The sequence below is a fragment of the Sander vitreus genome, chromosome 3 (genome assembly GCF_031162955.1).
Source record: "Sander vitreus isolate 19-12246 chromosome 3, sanVit1, whole genome shotgun sequence".
NCBI lineage: Eukaryota > Metazoa > Chordata > Actinopteri > Perciformes > Percidae > Sander > Sander vitreus.
Window position 1 is genome coordinate 17,988,569 of NC_135857.1, and position 13,036 is coordinate 18,001,604.

The 13,036-nt window shown below is 40.8% G+C and overlaps 1 protein-coding gene and 1 non-coding gene across 2 annotated transcripts in view; both read right to left on the reverse strand.

The window, feature by feature from the left end:
• arhgef17 (Rho guanine nucleotide exchange factor (GEF) 17) overlaps positions 1-13,036 on the reverse strand; it is a 65,296-nt gene that overhangs the window by 4,852 nt on the left and 47,408 nt on the right. Inside the window, exons 3-23 of the mRNA XM_078246330.1 lie at positions 11,213-11,395; positions 6,950-7,066; positions 6,181-6,273; positions 5,886-6,062; positions 5,443-5,493; positions 5,110-5,219; positions 4,809-4,894; positions 4,506-4,624; positions 4,160-4,367; positions 3,829-3,902; positions 3,630-3,713; positions 3,368-3,471; positions 3,103-3,218; positions 2,771-2,890; positions 2,423-2,690; positions 2,083-2,169; positions 1,710-1,777; positions 1,184-1,332; positions 874-1,048; positions 498-593; positions 27-209 (exon numbers count right to left, since the gene is read on the reverse strand). Coding sequence (XP_078102456.1) covers positions 27-209; positions 498-593; positions 874-1,048; positions 1,184-1,332; positions 1,710-1,777; positions 2,083-2,169; positions 2,423-2,690; positions 2,771-2,890; positions 3,103-3,218; positions 3,368-3,471; positions 3,630-3,713; positions 3,829-3,902; positions 4,160-4,367; positions 4,506-4,624; positions 4,809-4,894; positions 5,110-5,219; positions 5,443-5,493; positions 5,886-6,062; positions 6,181-6,273; positions 6,950-7,066; positions 11,213-11,395 — 2,668 coding nt within the window. The remainder of the gene's footprint in view (positions 1-26; positions 210-497; positions 594-873; positions 1,049-1,183; positions 1,333-1,709; positions 1,778-2,082; positions 2,170-2,422; positions 2,691-2,770; positions 2,891-3,102; positions 3,219-3,367; positions 3,472-3,629; positions 3,714-3,828; positions 3,903-4,159; positions 4,368-4,505; positions 4,625-4,808; positions 4,895-5,109; positions 5,220-5,442; positions 5,494-5,885; positions 6,063-6,180; positions 6,274-6,949; positions 7,067-11,212; positions 11,396-13,036) is intronic.
• trnam-cau (transfer RNA methionine (anticodon CAU)) lies at positions 9,132-9,204 on the reverse strand. The gene has a single exon. It is a non-coding gene; the product is annotated as a tRNA-Met (tRNA).

The following is a 13,036-nucleotide window of genomic DNA, read 5'->3' on the forward strand; positions in this document are numbered from 1 at the left end:
TATTTAAAAAAAAAAAAAAAAACTACCTGTTGAGTCAGTTGCCATTGGAGGGAAGTTCATGTCAAACCCTTCCGGTAGTTCGATTGATGTCAGAAAACGAACGTGGCCCGTGTGTCCGTGAGCCGAGCCCATTGGCACCTGGGGAGATTTCAGTGTCCCAGCCCCAGTTCCAGAGCTCACCGCTGGGATCACCAGTGTAAGGACCACCCCTGTGGAAGAACACTATCTTAAAATGTGCTTTCTTTTTTAATCCAATACATAATGATCAATGTAAAAATGCCCAAATTCTACCATTGCAAACATAACCACTAAATATTATGTATAGCATATGACTTCCGTAATGCTGTTTGCACGTGAATGTACTTTTAGCTTGTTTCTAGACCTTTGAATCTCAACCCACAGCTGATTTTATAATAAAGTGAAACAAAATGGTAATTCAGTTTAATTATCAGGTTAATGTAGTTTTCGATTTCTTAGGCTAGCAAGTGTGTTTTTACCTGCACTGGTGCCGATCCAGAGCAGATCTTTACATGCCAGCAATGCTGTGATTCTCAGACAGGCAGCTTTGTGCTGTCTGATGATGGCATCTGCACCTGAATGGAGAGAAAGAAAAGAGAGTGGGATAGTGGGAGAGTGGGAATGGGATGGTGGTCAGGGGAGAATGAGGATGAAAGAAGGAGTAAAGGTGAGAGACAGAGAGAGTGAAGTGGGGATTAAAATTGAAGGAGCAGAGAAAGAAGAAGAAGAAATGTTTAAAAAATGGGAATTAAAGAGAGAAGAATAAAGAAAAAGCTCCTGCATATGAGAACTGGCCAGAATAAAATAATATACATATTTCCGTCACTGGTGTGCTCATATTCCCTGTGTGTTTACCTGCAAGCATCTTATGCACAGCAGGTGCCACGTCCACCTCTGTCAGGCTCTCCAAGGTCTGAGCGTGGTACAGTTTGACCTGTGCACTGCCCTGCAACGCCAACCACACACCCTGACCGTACGCCACCATGCAAGTCACGCACCGACTACTGTCTGTGCCCACCTGGAACCAGTGCTGAGAGGGAGAGAACAATTGTCACACACACACACACACACACACACACACACACACACACACACACACACAGATTGTTCCATTTGCCTTGTGATTTATTCACCCGTACACACATCTGTCCATCTTTCTACCTACCTCTTGTACCAGTGTAGTTGTGTTGATAATAAGGACTCTGTTCTGTGAGCCACACCAGAGCTTTCCTCCTACAGGAACCATTTTGGTAACAGGGCTACTGGGCGTACCCAGAACCAATGTCTGAGAAGACTGAGAGTCCCAGAAACTACCTGCAGAGAGAGATTAAGGGAGATTATACAGATATATTACAAAGAAAACAGAAACATAAATCATTAATGGTATTAAGTGGTTTTCAACTTAAAAACTATATATATATATATATATAGTTTTTAAGTTGATATATATATATATATAGTTTTTAAGTTGAAAACCACTTAAAACGTTAAATGATGTGTGTGGAAGCAAGCGGGATTACTTTTGAAACAGGCAACGATAATGTCAGCACTCCCAGTGGGTGCAGACTAGCATGGCTGTACGGTAGCAGCAATTTCAACAAAATGTTGCAGAGAAAAAAGCTTCAGCTACCACAGAAACTAAATCAAAAGAAGCCAAAAGCAGCCCAACTCGCTCCACATGTCCAGCTTACCTGCTTCTCTCTGATAGACGATCACCTCTCCATTGGCCAAGGACACAAACACTTTGTTGTCCAAATACCTATAGAAGGAAAGGAGGGATGTCAAAATGAAAAAAAAGCAAAATTATAATTTGTGGAGCATACAATGAATGAAATAGCAATACTAATAATACAAAAATATCCTGTTAGACTGCATAAACGGGAAAGCTGAGGCCGAGAGGAGACAAACCTGACACAGCACATTCGAACCCAGCTGCATCAAATAGTTTTCCATCCACTTTTCTTCCAACTTACTCACTCCACATTTTTTACCTTCTAACACAGCATAAACTCCACTATTATTTTAGTTTTTAAAGGTAAAGTCAAGGCCAAGAAGGTAACTCACAGTACGCAGAGAATGGAGGCTGAGTGTTGCATCTTCATGCTGTTCTTACGGTTACGGATGTTGTCCGAGGACTGGTACACATGGATGCTAACAGAAACAGAAGCATTATAGGGGATTAGGTGATGAAATCAGCACACCAATAAGGGAGTAAACTATTTCTATGTGAAAATACAAAATTAAAGTTAATCTGCGAGTAGGTTTGTCCATAATGGGAACAGTCCATACAAGTCTTTAAAGTCTCATAACTCCACTTTTGTTCATTCTTAAGTTTTCATTTAGACCGAAGGTTTATGGTGTGTGTGTGTGTGTGTGTGTGTGTGTGTGTGTGTGTATTACACACCATCCATCCTCTGTGCCCAGCCACACAGAGCTCTGGTAGGCCTCCGGGTCGATGCTGAGCAGGTCCTCCAGGCTCGCCCTGGTGAATGAGCCCCGGGAGGAGCGGCGCATGGCGCGACCGTCCATAGGGCTCTCTGTGTGGGCGCGACTTCCGCCGCCAACCCCCAATATTCCTGGAGCTCCGTAGGAGCTCGCCACTGGGAACTCCTGCTCCTCTTCACTGCTGGTGGTCTCTGTAGCCATGTCCTTTGAGCCTGTGCCCTCGTCATCTTAGAGTGGTAAATGAGAAAGAATATAATAAGTGTATACAGTAAGTGTGTGTGCGACTGGAGTGTTTTTTTATACTCACTGCCATAGCTGGATGATATGGTGGAGTGACTGGCCTGACTCTGTAGAGTGGAGGAAGGGCTGGGTGAATCCTCGTCATCCGTGTCATCACTGTCAAAAGGAACAAGCTCCGCCCCTGGTCCTGGAAATAATCAGTTGATCAGTGAAAACAGGTATACTGTACAACAGAAAACCGCAGTACATACAGGTACAATACAAGTCTATGTAATTCACAATGGCTAATATTAAATAAACAGGATAGGACTATACTAGCAGCTTACAGTTTACAACCCAGTTTGTTTTAAAGTAGGATCTCTTGCTGCTTCTCATGTTGTAAAACCTTTATGGACCAACCTGTAGGTCGCTCCGTCAGCTCCAGAGATGAATGAGAGATAGATATATGGAGCTGCTGCTGGGTGGGACCAGGTGCTCCGGAGGCAGTGGCCAGCCTGGGCTCTGATCCACGCTCCCTACGAGGTGAAGAATCATTGGTTAATGGTACAGAATCTAAATGAAGTCAGGGATAGAGTCAATGAACCAGCCAGGTGCAACGTAAGTGAGGTTTTAATGCAATCGTGTGCGTGTGTGTGTGTGTGTGTGTGCGTGCGTGTGTACTGACCTTCCCTTGAGTCCTGGTACCGCAGCAATACAAATGATTCTCGCTGAGCAGACAGCAATACAGGCCTCAACTGTTGGCTCATCTTTGATGTTCAACAGACACACCTGGAGAGAGAAAACATCACCATCGCATCAGTCAAACTATTTCACCATCAGAAAGCATATGGAATAAAAGGATCGCCTCTGTAATTAGTGAATGTTTATTGTCGCCTAAAGCTTATTGCTTACTAAATTACAGAACCATTTGCAGTATTTTCTCACACCTGTCCCACGTATCCATCGCTGTTACACACCCACACCTCACAGCCACTGTCAGGACTGCTGTGGCTGGGAGAGGCACACGAAAACTGGAAACAAACAGCAATACATGAGTGGAGAGGAATTTTGTACATCTGTAAAGAGAGCTTGTCTACCGGTATGAACTGATTTAAATGACATAAATCATGAATCTGCTGCTCTCACCTGCATTCCACTACGTGTCTTCATAATAGGAATGGCCTTCAGGAACTCTGGGTCCCACTGGTCCTTATTCATTGCTAAACACAATGACACATTGACAATAAGACCAAATAAAGTAGCTCTAGGCTTAATAAAATAATAATTATAGCATTTATATTCTAATGAAATAAACACATTTTTTTGTATAAGGAAGCTTGTGAAAACGACAAGAAAAACATATTTAAGATGCTTAATGCAGCTGGGCAATAAACCAATGCATCCACATGCTCCTGTCTTTGTCTACTGTACCTAACAAGCAACAGTGCAGAAAATAATGTTTAGCTTTTTCACTGACCTAGCTTCTTCTTGGCGTCTTCAAAGGCCTGTTCAAAGTTGGACCGAGTGTCAGGCGAGGTGAACTCGAAGATGAAGTTGCTCTCAGCGGAGGCCGTGGTGAACTCCAGCTTTGTGGGCAGGAAGGTCATGCTGAAGGCCAGAGACTGCTTCTCTGACAGCTCCCTGTGCACTGACGACATCAGATCCTTTATCACTTCGTCGAGGGACTGAAAGAGATGGAAAAAGACCAAGATCATTAGATGTTGTACCACACCACAGAACAGAACACAACACAATAAGACAGATCGACGTGTGTGTGTGTGTGTGTGTGTGTGTGTGTGTGTGTGTGTGTTGGTGCACAGCACCTGGTGTGGGAAGCTGAGGGTCTCAGACAGTTTGCCTATCTGACTCAGAGTGCTGAGATCCTCGTCTAATCGACTTATCATCTTCTGGATGGTTTCCTTGTTTGTGGCCTGAGTGGGGCCTGGTGTAGAGATTTATTTCAATTAAAGTGTTAAAGGACTGAACACTATCATAAAAAAATTCGTAAGGAAAAAAACGGTAATATCTCATTTTAATATTGATGGATCAGGCAAGACAGTTATATGAAGAAAAAATGAAATGACAATATTGGCAGTTGCATGTGTGCGATCTAGATGGAGCCTTACTTTTCACCACCTCCACGTCCTCCAGGGGAAGCTTCCACAGGAACTTGTATTTACTGGAAGTATCAATCACACTCGCAGCAGAGTATCTGAGAGTGAGAGAGCGAGCAGCAGAAGAAGAGACAGAAAGAAGACGAAAAAAAAGGTCCACACTAAGACGTTTTGGCAAACATGTAGAAAGCATGGCCTGTTGTACAACACCAGGGGGCAGTGTAGTTTGGAAACTATATTATAACTTTGTGTGTGTGTGTGTGTGTGTGTGTGTGTGTGTGTGTGTGTGTGTGTGTGTGTGTGTCTCACATACAGGCTCATGGAGCTGCGTCTTAGCGAGCCAGACTTCCTCTTGAGAGTGGTGCAGATGATCAGATCACTGAAGAGGAAGAGAGAACGGTCTTTCTTCCCACCAACTGTCTTCTACAGAGAGAGAAAGGAGTGATTAAGAGCTCAGAAAATCTTAACTTGGGCTCTGGGTCAACATACGACATTCAAAGTTTTAATACAATATGATATTTATAATACAGTTTGCTTAAATAATTTGTATTGTTTTGACTTATTTTCTAAGACATGACACCAGTTTAGAAACTTCTAAACTAACTTCTAACTACAAACATTTATCAATTCACAAAGTACTTCTTACCGCCTCCATGACCATTTCCTGTCTCAAGAACTTCCTCTGCGGGTTCAGAATCTAAACACACACACACACACACACACACACACACACACACACACACACACACACGTTGTCATCACCTCATACCATACAAATAACTAAACTTGTTAAACTGTCGCCATTTTACTCTTAGAATCAAATTGCTGTACAAAAGCCATAAGCACTGGGAAACACTGCAAGCCTTTAGACTTCAAAACATAACAAGGACAAAACAAGCAATGTGATAGCATAATTGTGACGGGCACTTTTACTATTTTCGTACATTTTATGATGAAAAAATGAATCAGTTAATCCAGAAAATATTCTGCACATTAATCAACCATTAAAAACAGCCTTGAAGTTAACAGACATAGACAAAACATCAGCTGTAAACCCGAGGTTTATCTTCACAGTAATAAGTATCTCACATGTTCAACTCCCTCTATGTGCGCCTCGATCTCCTGGATGACCCTGGCCTCCCTCTCTGCCTCCTCAGCGGAGCGACGGCCCTTATTGATCTTCTCAGCCAGTCGCTTGATGTCCCTCTGGGCGTCCAGTAAGTATGGGTGGTCTGGGTGATCCTCTGCGGTGTGCTTGAGCAGGTCCTTGAACAAAACACCACAAATACAAATGAATGAATCTCCCTTTACATGTCACTAAAACACAGGGTGAGGATACTTGCAGTATACAGAAAGTACGCAGCTATATTTTGAAATAATTCACCTTGACGAGCAGCTCATATCGAGGAATCCTCTGGACTGGTTTAATCATCAGATCACCCAGAGCCTGTTTCTCCTTGTTCTCACGCATGTTTTGCTGTTGGGGTGAAAAAAGGAGGAGTGTGGAAGACTCAAGTAATCCCAAGTAACAAGATGATTGTCTCTCAAATCAGGTCAGTGTTGCACTTCTCGTCTCCACCACAAGATGGCAAAGGGGTTCCACTGTAATAACCCTGCCTGGCACAAAGCTCTCTGTAGTTGAAAACTAAGAACAGGACAAGGAGCTGACAGGTTTTTGTGGTGTCTGATTACCTTTTTGCGTCAGTAGTGGTGGTGGCACACCACAGCATCAAAGTGTACAACAAGGGTCTACCAAAGTTAACTGGACATTTAGCTAAATATCCCTAAATATATATTTTAAGTCAAATTATCTCGTTGGATTTGTTGAACATTTCACATACAATCATTTGACCTTACTTACATTTATCCTTACACATACATACACACACATATATACATATATTTTATATATATATTTTGTCAATTCATAAAACTGATCCTGAAGTCCTATAGCTGTACGCATACGCTCATGCATACTCACACTCACCTAACATTGGCAAATAGAGACAGCCCTTTTCAGGATCAAAAAGCTGGATAAAAGGCTCATTCCACCAGACCAACGTGTCTAGACTGTTTCCTCGTTTTCCAAAGCAACACATAAGAGCAGCTGCCCAGACAATACAGGACATCCTGTGACTCTGTCCAACACTTACCTCCAGGAACTTGTGAAACGCTGGTTTGGCCTCCTTGGCAATCCTCACAGCATCTCTGGCGTTGAGAAAGTTGTCGATGTACGCTGAATACATATTGGCTAGAGTCTCTTTGGAAAACTGAGAAGGAGGAGAAGAGAATAAATTGAAGTTACTATGTGTACACTTTTATGTGACAATAGCGTATTTAACATTGAGTTGACGGAACACGTTTTTATGAAAAGCAGGTAGAGATTGGTGCAGTTATATGCCACCTGTCATTTAAACCACAACCCTGTTTGTAAAATAAAGGTTTAAGTTCACCAATACCTTAAAGCAGAATATCTGAGGTGCTATAAGACCTGAAATAATTAGTTGATTTGTGGTGGTGGGGAAAGGGGACATAATAAGACATAATGATTTCAGTATGTTATTTGCTTTTTTTTATTTTTTTAAATTTATTTTTTTTACTTTTTATTAGTGCTGTCAGTTAAACGCGTTATTAACGGCGTTAACACAAACCATTTTAACGGCGTCAATATTTTTTATTTTAACGTTCTTTTTGGCCTAGCAAACTTTGTAGTTTTTTTTCACATGCTGTTGCAACAACTAGTAACATCAGAAAAACTACAACACCACACCGGATCTAGCTAGACCGAAACAAAACAACACTTGTTTGGGCTTGCGAGCCGGCCAAAGAGTAGTAGGCTAGCGTTAGGTTTTGAGTGGATGGCGAGCGGGAGACGCCGAAATGGATGCCAATAAGATTCTGAATGGAAAGTTTACTTTTAAAAAGTTGCCAAATGGTTCCATTGACAAGACCGAAGTGATCTGTGTGTTTTGTGGTTGTGAACTGAGCTATCATCGCAGCACGTCCAGTCTGAAATACCACTTGATGGCCAAGCACACAGCTGATGTGAATTCTCTGCCCCCTCGTCAAAGCCAGGCGACAAAAGCACAAAGCAAGCCGATCCACTTTTCAATGTTGATAAGAGCATTAAAATGAGATTAATTGCGAGTTAACTATGACATTAATGCGATTAACCCCGACTACTTTTTATGCATAATCAAAAAGAATAATACAACTATTGTAGGATCAAACTTGTTGAAAATAACATTCTCATTTAATATCAGAAGATTTCACAAGCTTATTTACTTTTCACCAACACCAAAAAATATCCATTACCCATTCCAGGATGAATATTTCCCAGGTACATTCTTGCATTTGGGTAAACAATCAAGAATAACAAATGGTACAAATAAGAGAAAACTATCGCATTTCTATATTGGTTTACTTTAAGCTATTTAATACAGTTAACATTTAATACATATTGTATTTGTCACTGTGTAACTACATCATAATAACAGCAAAAAAAGAGCTGTAATCGAAGAGATTACCAAAGAAACCTTGGTGTTAGTGGCATTCAATTTGTTTCGGCTGCCGTTAGAAAAGAATAGAATAATAGTTATTTCCCTCCATAAAACATACAAATAAACACACACAGATGATTCACCCTGACCTGATTTCTTTCACAACTAGAGGGCAGCTTTTACAGGTTTTAGTTCTTGATACATGGAACTCTAATTTTAATGTAATTGTTTTATTTTTTTGTAATGGAATATTGTTTTGTTGTATAAGATGTTTTCATCTATACTTTTAAGGTTTGATTTTTTTTAAGTATTTATTTCCTATGTGTTGGTTGATTTGGATGTGAAGTCCCAGGATATCATGGATGAACAAAATGAACCATCATGATGAATTTAACTGTGAAAACACCACAGACAACAATGAAAATAAGACCAGTACTTCAATCACTTTACCCTGCGGAGTCTGATACGTGGATGGATTTTATAAATATATTTGTTTAAAGTGTGCAAAAGAAATGAAAAAAATGTTGTTAAACATATCAGCAGAGTCTAAAACTGTAAATCCATCACAATCAACGCCGCAAAATATATAGATGATATATCTGTTTAGATGACATATCTGTTTTATATCTATATCTTTTTATAAGCAAATAGCAGATGATTATTGGCGATTAATAACACAAACAAGTACAAATTCAGTGCTGTAAAATCTATTGTAATATTTTACAGAATTTGCATTTCCAGCTGTTTGTGAGACAAAGCTGACATTTTGCACAAACCATCGAGCAAAGACACAGCAGATCTGCCACTTTAAAGAGCAGACAGCAGAGTAAAACACTGCCCCGTGTGAGGCTCGAACTCACGACCTTCAGATTATGAGACTGACGCGCTGCCTACTGCGCCAACGAGGCACATAGCATGCTACAGCTGCTGACACTTAAAGAGCTGCAGCGGAGTGAGAAGGAGGGGGAAAAAGAAGGAATGGGGGAGATCTCTCGCTCTCTCTCTGCAATTTTTCCCTCAACCATCATCATCTGCTTTTAATTCAGTTAGTGGTTTCCTGCATTTCTCACATTGTGTGACAGTTTGTGTCTCCATTTAGAGTTTGTGAAACCGTTTCATTCAAGCTGTGAGCTGCTGAGAGGGACAACAATAGCATTAACATAGCAAGAGAGTGAGGGTTTAAAAAACAAAAGCTGCCTGTAGCCACACTGCATTCTGGTCAATTGGTCTGTCTATGAAGAAACTGTGCTCTATGTGCTTAAGTGAATTTCTGACGATATGTAAATGGTTAGCTGAGACAAGACCTTCTTTGCCCTTTCATTCTAAAAGACAGAAAACTGACATTTAGCCCAACTCAGATGTTTTGGAGCACTGACAAAGTCTAGGTTGAGAACCGCCCTCCGGTCACGGGAAATTGTAAATGGGTCGAAAAGAGGTCACTGGGAAGACAACATATTAAACCAATGTTGCCAACTAACTGTCTCTTATTAAAAACAGTTTCCTCCAGTCCACCCTGCTGTCAATAATGCTTTTAAAGACTGTTTATTTATTCAAGCTCTGGAGTCTATAGTAAATTACATGTTACACTTTACTGCTGCACCACAGTAGATCAGAAATCAGAATTTTGGTTTTCAAACATTGTTTTCATAATAAAACTGCAACTGCATTTCTTACCCCTTTAACTAAGCCTGAATTTGAAAACCACCGCTTTCCAGAGCTGATCAACAGTCTGCTATCAAACCTTACTGGAAATTCTGTCCCTTTTCTTATCTTGCAAGGAGAATAAAAGCAAATATATAACATAACAATACAATCATCCCAGAGAAGTAAAGTGCACTGCATCTTAGTTGTACTTTTAGGTGGGCTGTTCATTAGTTACCGTTGATTTGAGCTTGGGGATGCTACTATAATTCACACTGTTGCATTTTAACACAAAGTCTACACACCACCAGCCTTTGTTTTCATGATGGATGCTATTGAGAGAAGTAAAGGAATTACTGCTACGGTCAGAGGTTAACTATCTCACACACTCACCTTACATGCCACATACACAAGCTAACATATGCTTAATACATTCCTACAACACAAAGAAGAAGAGAGTTGAAAACTCCTCAGTCCGGCGCTTTCCACAGTGACCTGTTCTCTTAGCATCATGTAAACGACAAACCTGATTTCCCCAGCCAGATTTCTCCTAGAGAAAGCCGATTTTCTCTGCCACGTTTGAGGGTAAACCGCTTTCTAATTGGCTTTTTAACGTGGGCACGTGCATGAAAATAAAATACTTAAGTCAGGGAAAGTAACGGCGGAGCAGCTGGATGAAAGGAGAGAGCATTACATGTAGTAATCCTCAAATTCAAACTAATTCCATCCAAAGTCAGATTATAACTAAACTTTCAAAAGTGTAAAATAGCTGGCTTCCCCTTCTGAAAATGTGACTGTGCGGGTGTAAATCTTCACTGCTCTCACGATTCAATTTGATTACAATTACCCTGTCAACGATTCAAAATCACGATGCATCACAATGCTTCACCTCAATATTATTATATATTACTACACACGGTTTTCATCGACAAATTCAAGCAGACATACAGTATATGAAATCCCCTTTTTATTGTATCTGCTCTTGAAAAAGACACTTCCTGAATGCAGCGCGGCCGAACACAACAGACAAAAGGCAGAAACAAAAAAAGGAGCGAGCAGGAAATCAACAAGTAGCATCAGTAGGCAATAATCGATTATGGTCTGTCACTGCATGGATGCAGAATCATCCACGTCCGCATCGCGATGCATTGATGCAATGAATCATTTCAATACTCCTATTTGTAAAGTTTAAACGCATAATAATGACTCATATGAATTACATATCTTATTATTAAAGATAACAGGAGATGACACTTTATTGTCATCTCTACTCACGGATTGAATAAGGATGTTTCCGACGGTCTGCCTATCGTGCCATTGGCTGACACAGCCGGCGACTTGCTCGAGGAAGTGCTCATGGTGCTCCAGGATCTCCGGTATCTGGTAAAACATCTCGTCCACCAGCAGAGGGTCCACTATGGAGCCGCTGTCCTGCTGTTTGAGAGGACGCATGTAGCCCTGAGGGGACAAGACAACCAGTTAGTTACAGGCCATTTCAAATCATTTAAATATGCACCAAGTTATGATGGCTGCCAGGGCAATTTGTTTGACAAGTTTCTAGCATTGAGAACTTTGAGATGTAATTATTGTTACAGCTCCTTTTAAATTAGCTAATGTATGATGATTATTATACGTGTTAATATTGGATTTTATCAAGATGTAATTGCCAGTGAATGTTGGCAGACATTTTGCTCCAGGTTTGGTAACCCTTTCTATTCAGTTCTTTTCACCAAGTAGGAGATAGAAGTCAGGAATCACTGATAACTCCACAATTGCAGTCTGAACAACATGATGTGAATGCGGCATCGGCCACGTTGGCGTAAATGCCACAGTAACAAACGGATTAAGCTGCATTCAAGTAGTTACATCAAAACTGTGTCTGCATATAACTTCACACCCTTTCCTTCTTCTTTTCTCCTAATGATTACATTTCCTTTTCTTTTACTCTGGTCTCAAGGTAACTCCATACACACAATACAAATCGGCTTTTGTAGATTTATCAGGTTTTCAGCAGCGTGTGACACACTCTGCCTCATAGACATGCACACAGCAATCCATTAAAAGCCGAGGGAAATTTAGAGATTTAATTTACTGTATAAAACGGATTTAGACCGATGTGACCCGAGGCTCCAGAAGCTGTTCAGTCCAGTCAACCGTGTGTGGCTCACTGCCTGACTCCATGACACATTTGATGACTAATCCAATCTTCTGGCTAAAACATTTGTTTTGAACTAAGTTGGGACACAGATATATGTTTTAACGCAGCAGTGATTCAGCTTCCTTTAACTAATTTATCTTAAAAATATGTTTCAGTAAATAAGAGTCTAGTAACTTTATGTCACACGGAAGCATCGGGTTCTAATGGAAGCTTCCTACTTTTAATTCAGATGGAGCCACACACAGTTTGATAAAGACAGGGTTGTTTTGGACTTCTTTGATAATGAAGATCTCTTATCAACAAGTGTTTCTGAAAGGCCAAAGTATCTTCTCAAATGTCATTGTTATCCCATAGATGTGACTATAATTGTCGATTGGAAATTAGTCGGCTAATGAATAAACTGTGAGAGGGTAGCTCTAGATTAGTGGCCTCCAACCCTGCTTCCACAGAGCTACTTGCGCTGCATCTTTTAGGTATCTCCCTACTCCCTACTACTGTGTAGTGTTTTAATGTAACATTATCTAAAAGTCAGTCCAATCTGGTGACAGCGATTATGTCACACATTGATTCAAGTCCAATATTTGCTCTTCTGTTAGTTCCTATGAACTACAATAGGCTAAAATGCTAAGTATGAAGTGGGGGACTGCACGGTCTGTGATAGTTACGGTTTGTGTGGGTCTGACACTATGTGCAACATCTTTCACGTACATGTAAGCATTTGATCCAATGTTATTATAAAAACATTGATTAGTACAGCTCATATTAATTCTTTACGTCAGACCAGGTATCTGAGACCATCCTAAGCCCCCCCCCCCCAAAAAAGAAACAAGGAGAAAGAGTCCGATTTCAATTTTGGGAAGCGCTGCTGTAGAGCTGTCTCAGCTGAACCACATCTGACACCCTTCTTCAGGGATCTGCACTCTCACTGCCGTCACCGTGGT